This window comes from Lathamus discolor, chromosome 15, assembly GCF_037157495.1.
Source record: "Lathamus discolor isolate bLatDis1 chromosome 15, bLatDis1.hap1, whole genome shotgun sequence".
Lineage (NCBI taxonomy): Eukaryota > Metazoa > Chordata > Aves > Psittaciformes > Psittacidae > Lathamus > Lathamus discolor.
In genome coordinates this window covers 540,310-562,547 of record NC_088898.1, presented here as the reverse complement: position 1 = coordinate 562,547, position 22,238 = coordinate 540,310, and the positions used below count along the sequence as shown (strand labels likewise).

The window sequence follows — 22,238 nt, the reverse complement described above, 5'->3', positions numbered from 1 at the left end:
GCAGGGAAATGGCCCCGTGTCTGCCAAGGTAACCTCCTTTTTCTAAATGGTTAATCCCAACATTAGAGCTAGTGTGTTAAAGGAGGTTTAGGGCAATTTAATAGCTCATAAAACTTTATGGTCCCAGTTGAAATTGGAGTGATAACTCTGGAGTGTAAAGCTATACTTTGCTAAATGTCTCCCTTAGATTTTTTTTTGTTCTATTTTATTATTGGAAACTTAACATCTGCTACAGCAAACTAAAAGGCACAATTTTCGCTGCTGAGAGACGTGAGCATTCTGCTTCTCTTCATTCTGTTTGTATGTTTATTGCTTAAAACTTTGGCGTCGATATTATCCTTGATTATTAAGATTTCAATCACTTCAAGGAAGGGAGAGGTAAAATGAGCCAAAACGGACCCATGCTCAATTTAACCTGGGAGCAGAATAGAAACCAAGAGGATGATGAATGGTAGAATTCAATATTGCGCGGAGTCTTTTTAAATTGCAATTAATGATATGGGGCCTTGGCCAAATTTTGGCTGTAACAGTGCTATGTAAAGCAACATGCAAATCATCACGAGAAGGGAAACGGGGAGGATGTGAAGGTGTTTGACCTCTAACAGTCCCTGCCTTGGTAGGAGGTGCAGTCGTGCCTCAGTTTACCCAGAGGTCAAGTGCTGGTGACTCGTCCCAAACAGAGACCTGAAAGGCTCATCCCAAAGGTTAAGTGTTGCTGCTGCATGGGGCAGTAAAGCTGGTCCTGGTCAATACCTACATCTTTGGCAGAACATGCTCTTTGTGAGTCCCAGCATGGGGGATTCTCTACAATGCCCAAAGTATTCTTTGTTTCCTCCAACAAGTACGTATTTGCTGTTCTTTCCCAATCCTTTTCAGCATAAATCTCAGTTCACACTACCAGGCCACATATTTAAGGGGAAAAATATGTTTCCAAAAGAGCCGTATGAGAAATGAGCCGGTGACTGATGAAGGCAGAACAGGCAGAGCGTGGGCAGCGACTCACACGGGGAATGAAATGAAAATGCAAGCGAACTGCAGCAAAGGTGCTCAGCAGGGAGAGGGTCAGCAAAGGCCGGCACAGGCTCCTGCACCGCTCATCTGTGCTCCCTGGGGCATAGCAAAGGGGTTTAGGATACATTCAGAGGTTCTTGTGTAGAAGCCAGTTTGTCCAGGTCAGAGAACCAAAGCAGGGCTGACGGGAGCCCAGCAGCCTGGTTTAAGCCTGGCTCTTGGTGCCCCTCGCTCAGCACATCACCCAGTGCTCCATGACCCAGAGTCACCGGTGAGGACCGGGTGCTCCTGTAACAACACTGGGCTAAACTGTTCTTGGCAGGGCTTAATTGGGCTGGACTGGGCTAAAGTGGGCTGGACTGGTCTGAATTGGGCCAAAGTAGGCTTAACTGGGGTAAACGAGGCTGGGCTGGGCTACACTGGACTAAACTGGACTGGACAAGGCTAAACTGTGCTGAACTGGGCTAAACTGGGCTGGAGGGTGCTGAAGTGGGCCAAAGTAGGCTTAACTGGGGTAAACAAGCCTGGGCAGGGCTATACTGGGCTAAATTTGTCTGGACTGGTCTAAATGGACTGTCCTTAAGTGGGCTAAACTGAGCTGGACAGAGCTGGGCTGGACTGGGCTGAGCTGGGCTAATCTGTGCTAAACTGAGCTGGGCTGAGCTGGACTGAGCTAATCTGGGCTAAATTGGGCTAAACTGTTCTTGGCTGGGCTTGGTTGGGCTGGACTGGGCTAAACTGGGCTGGACTGGTCTGAATTGGGCCAAACTAGGCTTAACTGGTCTGAAGTGGGCCAAACTAGGCTTAACTGGGCTAAATGAGGCTGGGCTGGGCTATACTGGGCTGAACAAGCCTAAACTGTGCTGAACTGGGCTAAATTGGGCTGGGCTGAAAAAGGCTACACTGGGCTAGACTGGTCTGAGCAGGGCTAAACTGGGCTGAACTAGGCCAAACTGGGCTAAACTGGGCTGAACTGGTCTAAACGGGGCTGAACTAGTCTAAACTCGGCAGGACTGGGTTAAACTGGCTGAATTGGCTAAACTTGGCTGGGCTAAGATGGACTGGGCTGAGCTAAAATAGGGTGGGTTAGTCTGGGAAGGGCTAAACTGGGATGGACTGAATCCTGTTAAGATGGGCTGAACTGGGCTAAACTAGGCTGAACTGGGCTGGACAGATCCGCGCTTGTGTAAATGGGGCTGGACTGGGATGAATTGGAGTAAATTTGGCTGGGCTGGGCTGAAGTGGGCTAAACTGGACTGAATTGGGCTTAACAGTGCTAAATTAGTCTGGACAGGTTTGAATTGGGCTAAAAAGGGCTAGGCTGGGCCAAACTAGGCCAAACTGGGCAGAACTGGGCTGGGCTAAATTGGTCTGAACAGGGCTAAACTGGCCTGAATTGGGCTAAAGTGGGTTGGGCTGGGCTAAACTGGAATGGACTGTGCTGAAGTTGGCTTCACTGGGCTAAAGTGGGCTAAACAGGCTGGGGTGAGCTGGAATGGGCTGGACAGGGCTAAACTGGGCTGGGCTGAACTGGGGTAAAGGGTCTGAACTGATATAAGCTGGACTGGACTGGTGTGTACTGGGCTAAACTGGGCTGGACTAAGGTAAACTGTCCTGGGCTGAACTGGGCTAAACTGGGCTGGACTAAGATAAACTGGTCCAAGCTGTGCTGGGTTGGGCTAAACTGGACTTAATTGGGCTAAACTGGGCTTAAGTGGGCTGAACTGGTCTAAACTGGGCTGGACTAATCTAAACTGGTCCAAGCTGTGCTGGGTTGGGCTAAACTGGACTTAATTGGGCTAAACCGGGCTTAAGTGGGCTGAACTGGTCTAAACTGGGCTGGACTAAGATAAACTGGTCCAAGCTGTGCTGGGTTGGGCTAAACTGGACTTAATTGGGCTAAACCGGGCTTAAGTGGGCTGAACTGGTCTAAACTGGGCTGGACTAATCTAAACTGGTCCAAGCTGTGCTGGGTTGGGCTAAACTGGACTTAATTGGGCTAAACCGGGCTTAAGTGGGCTGAACTGGTCTAAACTGGGCTGGACTAAGCTAAACTGGTCCAAGCTGTGCTGGGTTGGGCTAAACTGGGCTAAAACGGACTTAATTGGGCTGAACCAGGCTTAAGTGGGCTGAAGTGGGCTAAACTGCACCAAACTGGGCTAAACTGGTCTGAACTGGGCTAAACGGTGCTGTGCTTGGCTGGGCTAAACCGGGTTTTCCCAGATGGCAGGAGAATATTCTCTGAAACTCAGCTTTGCCAGAACAGAATTCCCTTGTTCAGCAATTCCAAAATTAAAGACCCCCATCATCCAAAGCCTGAATTCCATTAAACACAAAATCCTCTCCCGGGAATGCTGCTGCAATGGTTGTGGGACCCGCTGAGAGGAGCGCCCGGCTCTGATGGGTGCGGGTTCACAGCACCCAGGGCACGGGCTCCTTTGGCCGTTGGAGACCGGGACACTGCGCGGCCGGGGGGAGCACGAGTGCCTCCGGCCGGAACATGGGAAGGGGGGCACGGCTCCCGCTGCACGCCGGGACAGCCCCCCCGCCTCGCCGCGACTCCCCCCTCCCGCTGCCGGGCTGCCCCAGAGCCCCTCGGTGCCCCGGTTCCTCGGTTCTCCCCCGTGCCGAGCCGAGCCGAGCCGTGCGGCAAACCTGTCCCTGCCCGTGCAGGGGGGTTGGAACCAGCTGCCCTTAAGGTCCTTTCCAGCCCTGACTGTTCTGTGATTCTAAGCAGCTCCCCCCGCACACCAGTGCTGCCCCAAAGAGCCCGCACTGGGATTTCATGTATTTAATTGCCGCTTGGAGCACAACGGGCCCGTTTTGGCAGGACCTGGCAGGAGCAGGGATGCTGTGCACAGGCTTGAAAGGGCCCGGTCCTCCCTGCCAAGCCCCAGCTCCGGTACGCCCCCGGGCGGGCCGGACGCGGTGCGGGGCTGGGCTCAGTGCGGGACCTGCGAGCCGGAGACCCCCGCGGCTCCTCCGCTTCCCCGGACAAGCTTTCCCAGGCAGGTGATGCAGGCACACAAGGCCCGTTCCGGGTCATTCCCCCCCCAGTTTCCCCCCTGCTCCCTGGGCACGGGCAGCTCTGCTGGTGCTTCCCAGCTACCCGTGGTTCAGCAAATCCGCGGCAGCAGCTGAAGGGTTAAAGAGCCTCTTGTTAAGTTGCCTCCAGGGGTCCCTCCCCAAGCTTCAGTCCTGGCCTCTGCTGAAAGATTTCCGCCTTCCACGAGATGTCATTTAGGCCATTAGGGGATCTTTTGCAGGGAATGATGCCTATCCCTTACATGTGGTCTCCTTAATTAGTAATTAGGATAATGCAATATTGGAAAAGCAAGGCGCAAATTTAATTAGTTGTGTTTTATTAGAGTAACTAAGGAGAAGGTCCCCAGACTGCGCTGCAGGGAGGAGATCGATACTGAACATCTATTTTCACTAGAAAACAATTGCAGCTGATGGGTGCTTGTGGAGCCTGGTGTGCCATGATGGATCCCTGCCCACCAAAGGGAGCGAAGCACCCAGCCTGGCAAAGAAGTGATTGGTATCTCCAGGGTATCTGTGTATTCTCAGTGGGCATTCCAGAGCAGCTAACAGGAGCTGACACATAGCTATAGGGAAATGGCTTCCATTGCTCAATTAACTAATTATCCTTTAAGCTGCTCTGACTCAAATGGGAATGATGGCAGCAGAGCTTGGCTTTTGCATCTATGTTTTGGTTTGGGGAGCTGGGGGGTCTGTTCTGCAAGCAAACCCCTTCCCTCTGCTGTCCTTCTGTCCCCCAGTGTGCACAGGGCACCAACACCGACCCATGCAGCCACGTGTGCACCCCTGCACCGCGTCACCCATGTACCTGCTGTGCTCCATCCACACCAGGGCTCCCCGCACACCTCGCCGGGCCTTGGCCTCCCTGCCTGGGTGAAGTAACACGTTTGTTTGCTCTGCAAGCCCTTCTCATGGAGACACCGGGAGAGACGTTTCCTCCTTGGCAGGGCCGGTGCACACAAACCTGCCTTTGTTTATGTGCTTTCTTCTCACTGCGAAAACCTCCCATCTGGGCACACGTACCCCACGTTGTATCCGTGCCAACGAGTCAATAAGCGCCGTATCTTTGCATGACTTAATAAAGCCACCAGACAGTTTCCAGTCTGCCTTTTCCCACCTCCTCCTCTGTTCCATAATTGCTAGCCAGCCTTCCTGTGTCTCATCAAGGACCGAGAGCAGGGCCCTGCTGTGCTAGGGCCTGTGCAAGTGCACAGCAAGATAAAGGGGCTGCGTGCAGGCACTTGTAGCTCAGGTAGGAAGATAAAGGCTGGAAGAAAAGGGTTATTCTTACCTAGCTTAGGTGAGGGAGAAACAGCATGGTTGCTCAGCAGGGCTCAGAGCAGTGATGGCCACTGCTCCGAGGGTGCCAGGCCAGTGCAGTGGCACAGGCACAGCGAGGGCTGGCAGCACGATGCTGAGCCATGCAAGAGATGAGATTCAAACCACGAGGGGCTGAGCAGTGATGAAGCTTCAAAACCTAGGAACACAAATTGCAAAGATAAAAGGTGACTTCACACCCACTTCTCACCCTGGATGCTTGCACCAGCCCAGCCCAGTTACCACCGGTCCCTGCCAAAGAGGGGCTGCAGCGACTCGAAGGGAGCCAGGCTGTGAACCTGAGGCATGGATTTAATGCTCTCTGGTGCGATTTCGTACATAGAGATCAGTCAGGCCTTGATAAGATCATAGCAGCAGGACAGGAGGAAATTGCAGTCTTGCCCAATGCTTGATCTTACGCTGCTGAACTTGCTGTATCTGGGACATTATAGTCCAGCCTTAATAGCATCGTATTAAGCTGAGACAACGCAGCCCCGTGACCTTGCGATGCTTGATAGCCAAACGGGCTATTTTAATGAAAAATTGGGACTTAAGTAAATGGGCGCCCATCAGCAGAGGCTGTTAACGGGATCTCACTCCCAGCACAGACCAGGCCAGGGGAGGGGGGACCAAGGAAAGGGAACTGGGATGTAATAGCCACAATCATCCCTCGGCGAATTACCTGCCTCCTCTGATTGTGCTCCATGAGGCTTGGGAGAGGCAATCCCAATAAGACCACCATCAATAGGACCCCGGGGCTGGACCAGGGGCTGCTGGGCTCTGCCCTCAGTGTGTGCCTGAATTCCTCCCCCTCCAGAGCTGAACAAGCTTCTGCTGCATCACTTGGATGCTTTAAGGATTACCCACCGCAAGCAGGGACCAGGGTGGACACCCCATCCAGGCACACGCACCGGCTTCCTCCCCCACCAAAGTGAAGCTGTAAATATTGATGGCCACCTCTTCCAGGGCTTTTTAATGCCTTCTGATACTTAGGAACTATTAAGCACACCCATCATTACCAACCTGCGGAGTAAATGCGTCCTAATGGGCCGGGGAGCTGCGCTGGCCTCAACAAATCATTTCTAATGAATAGCACCTGGCACATCCATCACCCTTAAATGCCAAAGCAAATCCATCTGTGTTAGTGCTGAAAAGAGCCAGGCAGAGCTCCCCTCCCTCTGCTCCCAAGGTAGGGGAGGGTTTGGCTTGTACCACGTAAGAGTGACTGTTTCCAATCTCTCCCCATTCCTGCAGCCAGGAGCTTCGCGGCGCGTTTCTCAATAGGCAGCTGCTCCTGCACACAATGGCCAGAGGTCCCTGGCAGCGGCATGAAAGGGTTTAAATAGAAACCAGCGCCGCAGCCTCACACACTCACACACTCACACACACACAATGCTTCCCTGACCCGCTCCCGACCTCAGCCTCCAACCTGGGGTTCACAGCCCCAGCCTTGAACCCAGCTCTGGTTTTTCATGTTTGGCCTCTCTATTTCCTGAGGTCAGGCAGCCCACCGCTCCATTAGCATGAAGCAACTCCGGGCTCATTTGCCAAAACTGACATCCTGGGAAAGTCCTGATGAATTTATGAATTAGAAGCTACGGATGCCAGGAAGGGAATTAAGGACTTATTTATTTATATGTTTTTCTAATTGTTATTTGCAGGAAATCAGCTGGGATGCTGCTGTTTGCTTTTGCAGAAAAGCACCCTCAGCCTTGACCGCGGCGATCGCTGTGTCAGCAGCAGTTCTCTTTTAAAGAGGAAAAAACACATTTTTAGAGGCCTTCTGGGGCTTTTTTGGTTGTTGTTTTGTTGTGTTCCAGAGGAAGGGCCGGAGGACGGGGGCTGGATGTGCGGGAGGACGGGGGCTGCAGGGACAGCATCCCCACGGGGTGAGGTGCTCCCACCTTGAGGAACGCAGAGATTGCAATACCGAAGCAAAGAGGTAGAATTTATATCCCATAAATCACATGTCAAGTGCCTTCAAGGAGAGGTCATTAAACAGATGTATAAGGCAAGAGGCAAAGCCCATCCATTTCGGAAGAGGCTCTCAGTGTCAGCAGCTCTCCAGAAGCCTCGAGAGGCAGGGATCCAACCAGCGCAGCAGCAGCGTTCCCAATAGTCTTATTTGTTTCCTCCTCTGTTTATTTGATTGCATTCTCTTTATCGGAATAACTTCCCAGGCTTTCCCCTGTCTGAGCCGCGCGGGGTGGGGGATGCGGGACGGGGGAGCGGAGGGCAGCACATCAAACAGCTCGGGAGGCACGGAGGGATGGAGTGATGAATGGAGGCCGCCCTGTGATTAATAATCAAACCAAGGGCTTTTACTGGGTGTCATGTGGAAAATGTGGCTTTGGAAACATTTGTCTTCATCCCACAAACAACAAGTGGTGTTTCTCCCCCTTTCTTTGTTCCACAGCCCCCTTTCCTCCCTCCCTCTCCCTCTTCTGGCTTTTCTTGCCCAGATTCACTGATTAAGATCTTTTCCATCCTTTACCTGCTCCAAGTGGCTCCTGTTCTGGTTTGATTTATGCTTTGCTTATCTCAGGCTTCAGTGGAAAAATAATGACCAGATAATAAAGAGCATTAAGTAGCTTTTCAAATGACACAGCCTGTGCTACACAGGGCCGGGTCTGCAGCAGGGAAGCACCAGAGCAAGGGGGATAACGGAGAGACCCCGCTCCCATCGCAGTGTGGTCCAGCAGCCCCTCGCTGCGGGAAGCTGGGGGCATTTTCCAGGGGATGCCTCAGCCCCTCCGGACAGGCCGAGGGTCACAGACTCACTCGGCAGATGGGTGCTGGGATTTTCGCAGGGATTCTGGCTGGTATTGCCGCGACCGTGGGTCCCTCCAGGTGCCCACAGTCCAGGACACCAGCTTCTCCCAAGCAGCATCACCATGATTCCCACCTCCTTGTTCATCTCCTGGACAATCCCTGCCAGTGAAAGAGGAGACCTCCAGCTCCATCCTTCAGCTAACCCAGAGTGCCCAAACCCTGCTGCTTCCTGCAGCCTCCAGTCCTGCTTCTCCCAATGGACCTGCACAGGCTGGAGATGCACAGGGCATCACCCACAGCAGCACAGGTCACACCTGATTTAGGGCTGGGACCTGGAGGTTTCCCGGCTTTACTCCCTGCTGTCTGCAGGGACACACGGCTTCACCGTTCCAGCTTTCCCCAGCCCCTGCACCAGGCTCACCTGGTTAAGGAATTGCCATTAACGCTAGGGTAGGAAGGACCCATTGTTTACTGTGCGATCAGGGAAGAGGGAACGCTTCTGTTGCCAACGAACTATTTTTAATGGTAATGCCGATCCAGCATGGCCAGCGAGGGAGCTGCCGGGCGGGAGCAGCAGCATCCGCAGGACAGGCCGGATGGCAGACTGCAGCCAGAAACCTCACAGGGACAAACCCTGCTCATGGTCCCGCACCCAGCGCGGTGACACCGGCAGCAGCCCCGGACCCCAGTGCACATCATCCCGGAGGATGGGCTGCTCAGCTCGGTTTGAACGGGAGGAGAGGCACGACCCGGGGCAGGACTTGCAGAGCGGTTACTGCAGGGGCGGGGAGGCAGAGGTCCCTTCTGGCTTTAGATGAGCCTAAAAGATGGGCGCCTGAGGGCTGGCTCCTGGCTCCTTCCAGGGAGAAAGGGCTTGCCGGGAAGGGGAGGGACGGCTCCTGCTTCACTCCGCTCGCTGGCAGGGCCCCAGCAGTTTTACACCTCTGGCTGCAGCATCCCCGCACCGCGTGCTCTATAAATACGTGTGCATGACAGCCTGGCACCGCGCGGTCCTGATGTCAGCGGGAAGTTACCTAGCAACCACGGAAAATGTTTGGGAGGCTCTGGCTCCCCGGCGCAGGCCGGAGCGCTTGTGCCGAGCGCAATCCGCGGCGCTGCCGAGGCAGCCGCGATGAGCTCATTTTCCTCATCATTATTTTATGTGAATTGGGCTTTTAGCACTAAAGAGACCACAAAGATTTAATTCAAAACTGTGATTGCTTTATGTTTCCAGGGTATCATTAACACGGCATCTACGCAAATAACCATGGTAACAAACTGGTAATTAGTACATATATGGCACTTATTATTAATACAGAAACAGGACAAGTCCCAAATCAGCGCAGATTACAGTACATTATTACCATAGTAATTACCTGCAGTAACACACACAAATTGAGCTAAATGGCCAATTGAACCAGAGTGAATGGCTTTTTATTCCAGTCCCTAAATAATGTGCATTCTTGGCTGAGTAGTTCAAGGTAAATAAAACTGTTTAAAATTTATTGCCAACTTTTCTTTTTCCTTTGGCAGGGAAGGGCTGGGAATGGCAGGAGGCAAGAACTTTTTTTGCTGTGCACACAGTGTAATTATTGTACAGACTCAGCCGTTCCCGACGCCCATCCAAAGACAAAGAGGGTGAAAGTTATTAGTTTCCGTTTTATTAGGGGGGTTATTGCTGTAATTTCAGCCATGAAGTAATGTCCAACGTATCTAAAAGAGCCGATGCCAAATAACGAAGGGTCCAGACTCAGTCTTTTGGTTTCTGGGTTGGGGTTTTTTTGAGAGAAAGGCAATATCTGCATTGGAGGAGGCTGGAAAAAGGAACTTTTTAAAATGATATATTCATTAAAATAATGGAAAACCAGGAGTTTGGCTTAACCCTTCCGCTGTGGTTTGAGGCATCAGTGTAAGGTTTGAGTCCATGCACCCCAAAGTCAAACCCCAGAAGTCAAATGCCCTGATTGGAGCCGGTGGTGCTGGATGAAAAACGAGCAAGCTCCAAATTGCTCCTTTTTCTCCCCATTTTGCTGGTGCCCCGCGCCTGTCACAGCCCGGAAGGGCTGGAAAGCAGCAGCTCCTTCCAGGGCGCTGAAAGATGCTGAAGGCCCAGGGCCAGGGAGCAGGGGCAGAGCCGGGGGAGCCCAATGGTGCTGCTGGGGGAGCCCTTGCAAGGTGAAAGCCATCGACCACCCCCCGTCGACTAACCCTTCTGAACGGGAATAACACGGAGAGAGAAGCTGCCAGAAGAAATCCCTGCCTGGCCTCTGAGGCTGCAGGAGCGAGCGCTGGGGCTGTGCTCGGGGTGCACACGCATGTGCAAGGCATGTGCAAGGAGTGCATATACATGTGCAAGGCGTGCTCCGCGCACCAGGCAGCAGTCCCGCAGGTGCACGCATCAGCACCTCTTGGGTTTCTTTTCATTTTCCACTTTTGCTTCTTGAAAAGACTCTCCCGGCCCCTCGGATGATGATGAGGATGATGATGGTGATGATGATGAGGATGATGATGGTGATGAGGATGATGATGGTGATGAGGATGATGATGGTGATGAGGATGATGGTATTACCATTCACTCCTCACCTGGTTCTCTCCCACAGGAGGTTTTTCTCTGTGTAGAGCTCCTGGTGCAGCTCTCAGGGTACAGAGGTGGCCCCAGGCCCAGCAGAGGAGGTGTCTCCCATCTCCCAGCACCAGCAAGCAAGAACACAATTGAAATTGCAGTCATTAATGGATTCCGCCCCCCCGCCCCTTTCCTTCTCTTCCCTCCAGACATCACCACTCACCACCAGGAACCCAGACAGCTCCATGCCTTGAGCTGACTGTGCAGAACAGCACAGGACTGGACGTTCATGTTTAGTGATGGAGACAGGCCCTGCACGAGGGCTTTGGCAGCCATGGGGAGCATCTGACACCCAGAGCTGTGTGGGGGAAAAAGGGGAGAACCTTCCCCCCCAGAATCCTGCCTTTTACACGTGCCCGCTGCCAGGCACACTGGGAACCATTGTTCCTTTATCAGGTCCATCTCGTTGTGCTTCGCCTTCCTCAGTTCATAAGAAAATTATTACTTTAGCAGGCGAGCACTTAATTAAGTTTCACTGCATTTGCTTTGGCTCTCACAGCGTGGAAAACCTCCTCCCCCCCCCCGAACGGGGGCTCTGATAAAGCCAAAGTGCCCGCAACTGAGCTCCGGGCAAGCCCCTCCCTGCTCCCCATGCGGGTCCCTTTCCCCTTCCCAATCCAAGCCCCAGCAGCGCCGTGGCCCTGCTCAGCACATGGGAGATGCAGCAGAACTCCTCATCCTCACCCTCACATGGTGCCTCCTGCCCACTCCTCCCTCTGCCCTGACTCACAAACTTGCCACTTCAAATTAACACCCATTATGGCTTATTTCCATCACGCTCTTCCCACGCGCCCGCGGCAGAGCATTACCTGGGTTCAGAACAGGGGCTGAGCCTTGGTTTCATGCTGAGTTTATCCCAGTTTTGTTTCCTGAGGGGTTCACCCGCATCCGAGCTTAAAGGATCATTTTGGAGGGTGGGAGTGCAGCAGGGTGCCCCCGAGGAGCTCTGCTCCTGGATTTAATCCAGTCCATCAGTCCTAAGGAACACAAGGCTGTGCCAGCAGCCATGAGCAGCTCATCCCCGTGAAGGGACTGTGAGGTGCTATGGGGGACGGCTCCTCCTGTGCTGCCCTCTTGGGGTTTCGTTTTCTCTACAGCACTTGGAGAAAAACCCCAAACCAGGACGGGTTTGGTGTCCCCAGCTCCAGCCCGGCTCTGCTGCTGATCCATCACCAGGAGCTGGGACCTTCCCCAGCCCAAGCCCAGGCTCAGGTGCCCCCAGAGAAGCACAATGGCCAGACCTGCCCTAAGGACAGCCTGGGAACCACCATCCCCATCCCCAACCCCCTGTGCCACGGCTGCTGCCTTCCTGCAGCCCCTTCCCAGCTCCAGAGGCCAAACCAGGCACCGCAGGATGCTCGGGAGTACAGGGCTGTGCACAGGTCGGTGCCCCCCGCACCAGCACCCATCCATGTACCCATCCCACCGACCTGGGCTGCAGCATCCCCCTTTGCCTTAAAACCCCCTGAAGGACCCTTCTGTTTGCTCCCTCCCCGCCCGCTCCTGTCCCTGTTTTGTTTTGCAGCAGGCGCTGCTGTTGCCATGCTGCCTCCTTTTGTTGCTATGGATTAATCGTGTTTTTCACTTCTTTTTATGTATGTCCTGAGAACGCGATTGCTTCATCTGCCCGGCAGCGCTGCGGGCCCCACAGCATCTCCCATCCCAGCGCTCACCTCAGCGCAACCCCGCTCCGGGCTGCCCTCGGGGGAAATACCTGGGGGCCGGTGTTGGCCCCAGCCAGCAGCCGGGTGCGCGCAGGGGACGCGCAGCTCCTGCAGCCTGAGCACGGGGCTGGTTTGCACCTAACCCAACCCAGCAGCTCTGAAGCCACCACCAGCGCAGTGGTTACCGAGCCTGGGCGGAGGGGTGGGCTCCAGCGGCCCTCCGTGGAGCCAGAGCCCGCACGGCTGAGGGCTGGCGTGAAGCGCGTTCTCATGTTCCTGTAGCGGGCAGCAGGATTCTGCCTCCAGCTTTTTCCGTCCCTGGAAAATCCTGGTCACTGGCAAGGAGTCCCCAGGGAGCATCTGAGCTGCCTTTTGTCTCCAGCACGTAACATGGGGACGGGGATGAGGGTGTCGGGAAGAGAACAGGAACAAAGTGTTTTCCAGTGATTTTCGGAGGTTGGTTTGAGTCAGAAGACTCAGCACAGGGAGGGCTGAGTTCATGAGGCCTTGTGCTCAGGTCCCACAGACCCGAGGGCTGGTCCATCGTTGCAGCGTTCAGCATCACTGCTCTGAGCAGCCCTGGCCACCCTGCTCCATCACTTGCCACCGGCCACTCCAAGAGCAGGACTGGCCTAAAGAAACCAGCACCAATTAGTGGTTTCATCGTGTTGCACAACTGTGAAAGCAGGAGCGGGGATCAGGAGGGATCCACTGCACACCATGGTACAGCCAGCTTTATCATGTTACAGCAAGCCCTTTATTGTTCCGTGTGTCCGTCCTCCTTACATGAAACGGGAAAATAATCTGCCCTTTTCCAATCCATTATTGAAATCTTCAGGGAATTGACTTTGTCCTGTTATTAGTTTTGCGTTTGGCTCAACCACAGTGGCCACCGAGCCCAAGCACGCTGATGAATGTGGATGTAGGGATCGGTCTCTCCCCTTCTGCAATTAATCTTGCCTCCGTCCTATCGGCTCACCTAATGAGCAATACTAAGGCAAATATCCCCCAGAGCCATGGGCCCGGGTGCACACATCAAAGGGGAGCCGGTGACATCGTGGAGATCACAGAAAACATCAAGTGTGTGCGTCTGGGGGCAGAAAACAGCTTCTCACCCATCCACAGCTGGCGGGGCTTTTAATCACCCAAGGGCCGAGGAACATTCCGACCATAACATCCCGCAGGCTCCCGCCACCAGACAACGCGGCTTTGATTAGCGCAGGAATGTGTCCTTCATGCACTGGAGGTTTCCCACTTGTCCGAGGGTGCCAGGGAATGGAGCCGCCGTGCTCTGCTCTAACCAGGCTGCCCATCGGCACCGCGCGGCTCGTCCCGCTCTGCCTTGCTCACCTCTGCCACCACCAGCGCCCTGTGTCTGCACAAACCAGGCTTGGGTTTTGCTCCATGCAGATAAATCTGGTTTCTCCAATCCCAAAGCTATTGCCACATCTTCCTCACCGCCCTGTGTGTATGAGCACATCATAAACGTGTGATCCTGCGTAACACAGAGGCTTTGGGGCTCTATGCGAGGTTTTCTTGTGCCCTGCTTAAAAGCAGCACTGGGGGAAGGTGATGCTGAGCCATTGCTCCACCAAGTAGCAATTCCCCTGTGTTGTTCCCTCTCCATCATTCCCCCCAAGCAGGTACTGGCACTGGGGTCTGGCGGAGCTCTGGGCTCTGCAGCTCTGCAAAGGGCTCCCTGCTGTCACCAGGCTGGGACGAGCCTGAAGGGGCCAGGAGAGGTGAGACCCCAGAGGTTTGTTCTATTGATTAACCCAGGAGGGGATGAGAGCCTTGAGGTGAATGGGGCCGCGGTCAGGTTTGGGTTGCAGGCTCTTGGGTTTGGGGGGTTTGGTTTTCGCCCTGCCTGGGGGCTGCATCACTTCCCTAATGCTCCTGCCTGCGTCGCTCTTTCAGCCCCGCAGTTGACGCTTGCACCAGAGAGCCCTCCTCCTGCCAGCCCAAGGCAAGACTTGACGTTACCGCCGCTGACAGCTCCCGCTCCTCCGGCGCGTTCCTGCCCCTTCCTCAAAGGAGCGAGAAAACACCGAAGGTTCCCAAGCCCGAGCGCCGCACACGGCCCCGCGCCGGGAGGACGCTCGGGGCGGGGGGGTCCCTGCGGCCGCCGCTCGGGGGGCGCTCGCGGTGTCCGGGGGATCCCCTCCGCCCGGGGGGACGAGGAGAATTCCCCGGGGAATTCTCTTCGGGGGCCTTTGGGGGACGCGCAGCCGGAAGCGGCGCCGCTGGAAACCGCTGCGAGACGCTGAAACAACAGAGTCTGCAGAAAGGCTTCAGGGTGTGCTGCTGGGCTGGATAAACCAGACCGCCGGGAGGGGGGTCACGGGATCCACTGGAGAGCCCCACGGAACACATCCATGGGGCCGGCTGATCTGTGCTGGGGGTGCGGAGCATGGAGGGGACACACGGGGATGAGCTGCGGGATGCACGTGGTGCCCAGCACGGAGGAGAACCTGCTTGAGCGGCTCCATCCTGGCTGGTGCTGAGCAGGGTGATGCTGGTCGGGTGCTGTGGGGCAGAGCCTCCCCCTCCACCGTTTGCTCTTCCGCCAGTGGCTCAGTGGTGCTGGGCGAGCTCCGGGCTGTATGTAGGTCAGGCTCCAGCACTGCCATGAGGCTATTAAACCCAACGAGCATCCCTGCTTCTCGCTCCATTCAATCCCCGATGCCCAGCCCTTGGCAGAGGGCAGCCCTGGCCCTCATCCTAGGGAAGAGCAGCATTTCTATGGGTCTCTGGGCTCATTTGTGAGCGGCTCCCAGAGCGCTGAGGATGCTGTGCCCTGCGCGTCCCCCGGGCAACGCGCTCCCTGTGCGTCCGGGCATGCGGAGAGCTCTGTGCTGGGAGGGGAATGGGCAGCATGACCCAGTTCATGGTCTGTGTCAATGAGGCTGGCACCGCTCCTGCTCTGCTTTGTGAAGCCGATGGGGCTGAAGCAGCCGCCCGGGCAGGGGGTGTCCCCACCAGCCCCACGGCAGCATCACGGGTGTCCCACACATGCTGCTCCTCTGCTTGACCCTCCACAGGAGGGGGGCAGACGAGAGACATCCTAAATCCCACCCTCGGAACCTCTGGACAACGTCCGCTTCCGGAGCCGGGATTGCACAGCGCGCCCGGTGCTGAGTGTGGGGGAGCTGCTTGCTGGTCCTCACTGCCTCTCTGCAGGAGCTGCACAAGGACGTGCCCAGTTCTAACCCCACGTTGTTCCTGGGTAAACGCGGCCCTTTCCCAGCCTGCAGAGTGTCTGAGCCCAGGGAGAGAAACCAGCACAGGGTGCCCGAGCTGTGGCTGCCCCATCCCTGGCAGTGCTCAAGGCCAGGTTGGACACAGGGGCTTGGAGCAAGCTGCTGCAGTGGAAGGGGTCCCTGCCCGGGGCAGGGGTTGGAGCTGGGCTTTAAGGCCCTTTCCAACCCAAACCAGGCTGCTCCATGCAGAGGCTGAAGGGGGATCAGCACCCCCCATCTTCCTGTCGTTGATTCCCCGGGTGTGAGCAGCACTTGTGGCCCGGGTGCTGGCGCCGGCGCGGTGGGCGCGGGGCTGTGCAGCCGGCGGCGCTCGGGCACGCAGGGCGCGGAGCGCGTCTTTGTGGGGGAAGAAAATGGTTCTGCCGCTCGCGAGGGAACGGCTGAGTAAAGGCACGCAAATAACCCCAGAACTGGGTGCGGGAGCGGGGCCAGCTCTGCCTCCTGGGGACCCCGAGGCGTCCCCACCTCCTGCCCTTGCGGACGTTTTGGGGTGTTGCCCCTCTTTGGGGGTGCAGCCACACGAGGTGAGATGCTCTCCGGCAAGAAGAAGGATCTGCGCCTCGCAGCAGCGTTTCTGAGCCCGCGTTGTTCCCCCTCCTGGGTCTGGGCAGGATGTCAGAGCCTGCTCCGAGCTGGAAATGTTTTCAGAGGAGCACTCGTTGGAGACTGCAACAACGGCAACGCTGCGGCTCCCGAGCCTGTCAGGAAAGGGCTTTTAACACAGGGCAGAGAGGGGCGGGGGGTGTTACTTGTGGCTGGTTTCCCCCCCAGAAAACACAGCGCTTGGGAGCCAGCAGCGCGGTGGCTCCGGGTCCGAGCGCCCGGAGGATGCCAGGGAGCAGCTCCGGTAAATGTCAGCTCCTGCGGTTCTGGGCTCGGGGCTCGTTTTAACGCCGTGGGTGGGACTCGCGGTGCCCACATGAAGCTGGGACCGTTTCGGTCTCCGGGGCTTACCCTGAACATCCACACGAATGCTCTGCAAAGTCTCTTTGCTAAAGGAGCAGGAGATCTGATGCTGCAGAGATTTTAACCCCGTGTCCCAGCAAGGAGCCTGGGCGGTGAGTGTGTCCTATCTGATAAAGGGTAATCAGTTCCCCTTCAGGCACCCTTCAATCCTCATCTTCATCGGCCTCCCACACATATCGCTGCCTCTATACATACTTACGCACACGCAAACCGGTGCAAACACTGCTCTCTGTGGTCTTCTCTTAACACAAGACCAACAGGCAAAGAAAAGGGTGCAGAACAACACAATGGGCCCCCCCACCAGAGCCCCTGCAAACAGCCCCCAGCCAGCATCACTTGGAAAGCAGCAGCACCCAGCACCAGTTTGTGCTGGTGTGGGGATGGGCTCCCAGCACAGCCCTCTGGGTCTCCTCTCCCTGCTCCGTGTCTGAAGCCTCCTCAGCAATTTATCCCAGTCGCTGTTTGTTCAGGCGATGTGGATTTAGCTCTCCAGCCTCATGTGCAGTGTGTGTATAGGGAAAGATAGATTGCCGCTACTTTCCAGTATAAATCACATTCCTTACAACACTCCAAAGTAGCATTTTCAACCTCAGGGTGCTAATAGGATCCAGCAGGAGAAAGAAATGTCAGCTAAGTAGCAGGCGCTGTTTGGAGAGTGCAATGGAGCTGATCCACAGCCGCGGGGCAAAAGGAGCAATCCCAGGGCAAAGGTTAAAGAGTTCAGGAGCACTTCAGCCTCCTTAATTGCAACAGGCCCTTACGCAGCGAGAGATGGATGATCCCGGCCGGGAGAGGGGGCAGAGCAGGGCCAGCAGCATCACCCGCGTGGCTGGAACCGCAGCGAGGGGACCACGGCAAGGGGAGTGATGAGGGGACTGTGATGGAGGTGACTGATGGAGGGCACTGCAGCAGCTCCGCACCCCTCGCTTGTGCCCAGGCTGCTGCTGCATGGCGAGCTGGCCCATGCCACACCAGCACCCCCAGCCACCAGCTCTGCCCCCAGACTGGGAGCCCGTCCCCATCCCCAGGCACAAAATGGGGATGTTTGTGGAGCGTGCTGATGCTGTGGGGGTTTTGCTGCCGGAGCTCAGCACTCACCGGGGCGGATGAATAACCTGTAGTGAGAATAACTGCGGCTGCCAAGGAAATGTTTCTTGCTCCCCTGAAAACCCTCAGGCGGGTCTAAGGGGAGCGGGGGGGATTGGCTCGTGTCGCTGTTCTTGTCGTTTCCACAGGATTTGTTTGCTGAGCTCCTTTTATTTTGAATCTTCAGAGTCTGAACTTGTTTTGTACCAGCCCCAAGGAGCTTCTGCTGAGGAGGTGCCTCAGATAATATTTTTGGTAGAGTTTGCCTTGTTTTCTGACACGCACCTGATAAATGTCATCAAAAGCTGATGTTTTGCACAGAAAAGGTCTTTGGTGGTTTTTTTTTTTTTAACTAAAGGAAAAAAACCCAATTTAGAATAAAAATATTTCCTCCGTTTCTCGCCACTGAGGTTTATGCCGTTTCCCTGGTGATAAAAGCACAAGCCTGGCTCTTCAGACATATGCATTTAATTCCCAGCTCTACCACAAACCCCCGCGATGACCTTGAACGAGCCGCTCGGCTCCGATGCGTGCGGGGGGAGATTTCTCTGTTAAATCTCCCTTTGGCCCCTTTGCTTGGGATAACGGCTGGTACAAACGTTCACTGCACACGGGCTGGTCCCCAGCCCATCGCCCACGCACCCCTGCAGGGACCCCCCTGCAGGGGCTGAGCCATGAGGGTGCTCCAGCCCTGCACGCCGAGGCTCCCCAGGGCAGCTCAGGATGGGAAGAGCTGCGCTTGACCTCTCTCCCAGCACCCCATGGGACATGGGCAGAACCCCCCTAGTGCGGGCATCCCCAGCCGCCCGAGCATGGATAAATGTCCCCCATCCTTGCCAGGACACCACCACGGCACCACCGAAACCTTGGCAGGGCACAGCACTCGGCACCGTGCACTGAGCTGAGGGGAGACGGAGGCGTCCTGCCCCCACCCTGCCTGGGTGCCCCCATCCTGCCCGGGTGCCCCCATCCTGCCCAAGTTCCCCAAGGGCTCCCCGCACCCCGGGGCTCAGGACAGGAGCAGGGCAGCGAGGACACAGGGCAGCAGGAGGCCGGCGAGGCCGGGGGCCGCGGGGGAGCCGTTGCAGAGGTCGGTGTCGCAGCAGTGGATGCGCACCCCCGGCAGCTCCTGCTGCTGGCAGTGGCGGGACGTGGCGCAGCCGCTGGTCAGCGGGGTGCCCAGGACCACTGCAAGGCAAGCACAGAGCGGGGCGTCAGGGGCCCACCCAGCCCTGCCCCGGGCCCGTGGCTCCGGGATGCGGTCCCGGCTGGGCCGGGCAGCCCCTGCGCCGCACTCACCGCTCTCCGTCTTAATGCAGAAGCGGTGCTTGAAGCCCTGGTGGGAGTGGGAGCAGGTGATGACCTCCGGGTGGGAGCACCCCTTGTCCACGTTCTTGGTGCCAACGACGATGTTGCAGCCATAGCACTGGAGCCCGGACACTGAGCAAGAAGCACAGCAAACGCAACTGTGTTTTTCCAGGGGGGAAAATACTTGAGCTCCTTCCCAGCTGCTCTCCAACGGCGGCTTCGCAGCGCTCTCTGCCTTGCCGAGTCGCATTAAGCACCGAGCGCAGCCCGGAGCCGCCGGCGCTTGCTTACCCACAGGGCCCCAAAATGGTGAAAGCATCTCCCACTAGAGGTCAGTGCGAAATCAGGGATTAGCGGGGATCGGGGCTGGGATCAAATGGTGCGAACAAGGGCGCTTTGAAACAGGGTTTGCAAAGAGGCTGCAGAACCTCCCAGCCACCAACACCACCGAGCCGGGCTTGGCTGTGCTCGGAAACAGCTTCTGCCCCTTTCACCCGACCCCTCCAGTTCCAGCTGCTCCAGAGGGATGGTTCATGGCTGTGGTTTGGGCTCCCCCCTGAACAAGGTCCTGCTTTTATCGCAGGGTCTGCCAGGGAGGGAAAACAACTCCGAAAGCAAAGGGAGATCCTTGTTTGGAGCAGCCACAGCCCAGTGGTTGGTGACCCCGGGGCAGGGATGTTGGTGTCCCCAGAGCTCTGCACGCTTGTACTGGCGGCAGCTCAGCCCTTTCCTTCAGGTCAGCCCCAGTGTCCGAGAACTGCTTGGCCTGGACCAGAATGGGGATGAAGCCATTCCTCAGCTTGCTTTAAATAAAAAAGCCCTCGAAGGTGATTCATTTACATCGTGCACGGGGTTTAGGGCAAACACAGAACCCGGCCTCGCAGCAACAAAAATCAGGCTGCATGCACTACTGCCCTTACCTGTCCCTGCTCTGGATGTGACCCTGAGCACTTCTCGGCCCAGCCTCGTCTGGTCCTATGGGGTTTTGGGGACGTGGGTGAGCAGGATGGGGAAGGGGAGCCCAGGGGGTCCTTGTCCCATGCCTTTGTTTTGTACAAGACATTATGGAATTCACTCCGTCCTAAACCCACCAACACACACCACACACAGCTACATTGCTGGGGCAGGAATGTCCCTAAATGCATCCCGAGGATAAATCACACCTCAACAACCAACCAGGGGTTCGGGAGGATGCAAACAGCCGTAACTCCAAAGCACGGGGTACCCACCACAGCAGCACTTACCCTCAGGGAGCACAAACACCACGGTCAGCAGAGAGAGGATCCCACAGGCACCTCCGGGCATGTGTCCTGTAAGCATGGGCTCGGTTCCTGGAGTTCCAGCAGGGCTTGGGATGAGCACGGTGCCTGGGGAGCGGTGATGTCCCCTCTGCCTGGTCACACGCTGCTTCCTTCACCCACAAACCCCACAAGGAGGCAGGGAGATGCCGCCGGGATGCGGCTGCTCCCACCCCGTGCCCGGTCTTGCTGCGTCAAAGCTCAATTTCTCCCTTTTCCCCTGGATAAATTCCCCGATTCTTTCGGTCCGTGCTCAGACGTGAGCACGTATGTGCTCCCCTCCGTTATTTCTGTCCTATTTCCTCTGCCCATGATCACTTCCCATTAATACTACTGTGCAGCAGCTCTTGGAGAGAAATTCTCCCTAATCAAGATTTAGCTTTAAATCCACTTGGAAATCCTCTAATTCAGTTGGATTAGGCAGCAGGGGTTCCGGGAGATGCATGGCTTTACTGGCTTTTTCCCCTCCTCTGTTTCCTCCCGGAGCTGCCGCATCTCCAGGCACGGACCCACCGGCTCCCGTGGCACACTGAGCTGCTTGAAGAGGGCAGCAGTAATTTTATTAAAGAGAAGCAGTCAACTAATTCCGCATCCAAGGCTTGAGGTCCTCTGACAAAGCACAGCCCCGGGGACGGCCCTGGCGTTAAAGGGAGAACCTGGAGGGCACGCCAGTGGCCGTGAAAGTCACACAGGCATCTGCATACATGAAAACAGCGCCTTAACGAAGCACCGAGCCGCGATGGCCCCAACCCTGGGGTCAGGACTGACCCACAGCCACGCCGGGCACCCAGAGCCCTGTTGGCTCCTGTGCTGCCATCCCCACAGGCAAAGCCCCAGCTCTCCTGGAGCTAATGGGACTTGGAGGGATAATGCTGACTAATAGGAGAGCGCACCCGAATGCACGGGATTAAAAATTAAAGTGACAAAATAAGCTGCTTATGTGGCGCATCCAGCGACCGCCTTCCAGCAGCACCGCATCCCGGCCCCGGCCCCACGCAGCCCAACGTGCTCGTTGAGGCTTCACCGGGAGGCAGCACAGCCTCGTCCGTGCCCCGAGCAGAGCCCAAGGAACGCGGCTCATCGATTCCCGTCCTCAGCCCACCCGCGGCCCCTCGCTGGCCCCGAGACAACGCGATTATAACCGGTGGTAGCCCAGCAACGCGCGAGAGCCCCGGGCACAGGGGATAAACCGCGGGGGACGGGACTGGCTTTGAGGCCGCAGAAGTCACAGCCCCCAGCGAGGAGGGGAAAGCAAGTTTTAACCCCGTAACGAGCTCAGCGGCTCCCGACCGAAGCACACGCGCGCCCCGGCGTCACTCCCCTGGGCAGCAGAAGGCAAGGAGCCTTAGGAGAGGGGAAGCACCAACCCAGCCCCTTCCGCCACGTGCACACCTGAACCGGGGGCGTTCGCGACGCGTCCCGGAGGCAGTGACGAGCCCGGCGGCGCCGGAAGCCCGACAGGAATCGGCCCTCCTGCCCTGGGACAACGCGGTCCGCAGTGCGCGAGCACCCGCGCTCCCCGGAAACCGCCGGGACGCCCGGAGCGCGGCCGAGCCCCGCTCCGGAGCTCAGCCCCGCGCCCGGCAGCGCCAGCCCCGGCCCCGGCCCCAGCCCCGCGCCGGATGCGGGCCTCGAACCGGGGTCTCCGCCGTCCGGCCGCCATTAGCGAGGCGGAACCAGAAGTGCCCCGCGCCTGCCAGCGCGCCCGCTGATTGGGCTGAGTGCGCGGCGGGCGGGGCTCGGCGCCAACAACGGGCAGCGGCCGAAGCGGATCCACCCTCTGCGCTCTTATTGGCTGAGAGAGATGCATACATTAAGAGAGCACGATGAAAGCGCTCATCTGTGCTTTTTGAGGCATTTTTTAGGGTTTTTATGCTTATTCGGGGACCTA

The 22,238-nt window shown here is 56.7% G+C and overlaps 1 protein-coding gene and 1 long non-coding RNA gene across 4 annotated transcripts; both read right to left on the bottom strand.

Annotated features, from left to right (window-relative positions):
• Positions 1 to 4,424: 4,424 nt before the first annotated feature.
• Positions 4,425 to 6,668, bottom strand: LOC136022491 (uncharacterized). Of its 2 annotated transcripts, XR_010616186.1 has the most exons (4): positions 6,583 to 6,668; positions 6,394 to 6,483; positions 5,345 to 5,530; positions 4,425 to 4,922 (listed from the first exon to the last, which is right to left on the bottom strand). It is a non-coding gene; the product is annotated as an uncharacterized LOC136022491 (long non-coding RNA). The 2 variants fall into 2 exon arrangements; XR_010616185.1 differs by having other exon boundaries at positions 6,394 to 6,627.
• Positions 6,669 to 18,193: 11,525 nt separating this feature from the next.
• LOC136022286 (uncharacterized) lies at positions 18,194 to 22,028 on the bottom strand. 2 transcript variants are annotated; one of them, XM_065695372.1, is made up of 4 exons: positions 21,740 to 22,028; positions 20,294 to 20,380; positions 19,041 to 19,181; positions 18,194 to 18,929 (listed from the first exon to the last, which is right to left on the bottom strand). In XM_065695372.1, the coding sequence occupies exons 1-4, from the start codon at positions 22,008 to 22,010 to the stop codon at positions 18,751 to 18,753; spliced, it is 678 nt and encodes a 225-aa protein (XP_065551444.1). In that variant the 5' UTR covers positions 22,011 to 22,028; the 3' UTR covers positions 18,194 to 18,750. The 2 variants fall into 2 exon arrangements, with proteins under 2 accessions (XP_065551444.1, XP_065551445.1); XM_065695373.1 differs by having other exon boundaries at positions 20,294 to 21,043; positions 21,740 to 21,827.
• Positions 22,029 to 22,238: the final 210 nt, after the last annotated feature.

Coding starts and splice junctions, on each gene's coding strand:
- LOC136022286 (XM_065695372.1), bottom strand. CDS start 22,010: ATGGCGGCCGGACGGCGGAGACCCCGGTTCGAGGCCCGCATCCGGCGC. Junction 19,182..20,293: donor GGTGTTTGTGCTCCCTGAGG/GTAAGTGCTGCT, acceptor CTTCTTGCTCAG/TGTCCGGGCTCCAGTGCTAT. Junction 18,930..19,040: donor CTGCATTAAGACGGAGAGCG/GTGAGTGCGGCG, acceptor CTTGCCTTGCAG/TGGTCCTGGGCACCCCGCTG.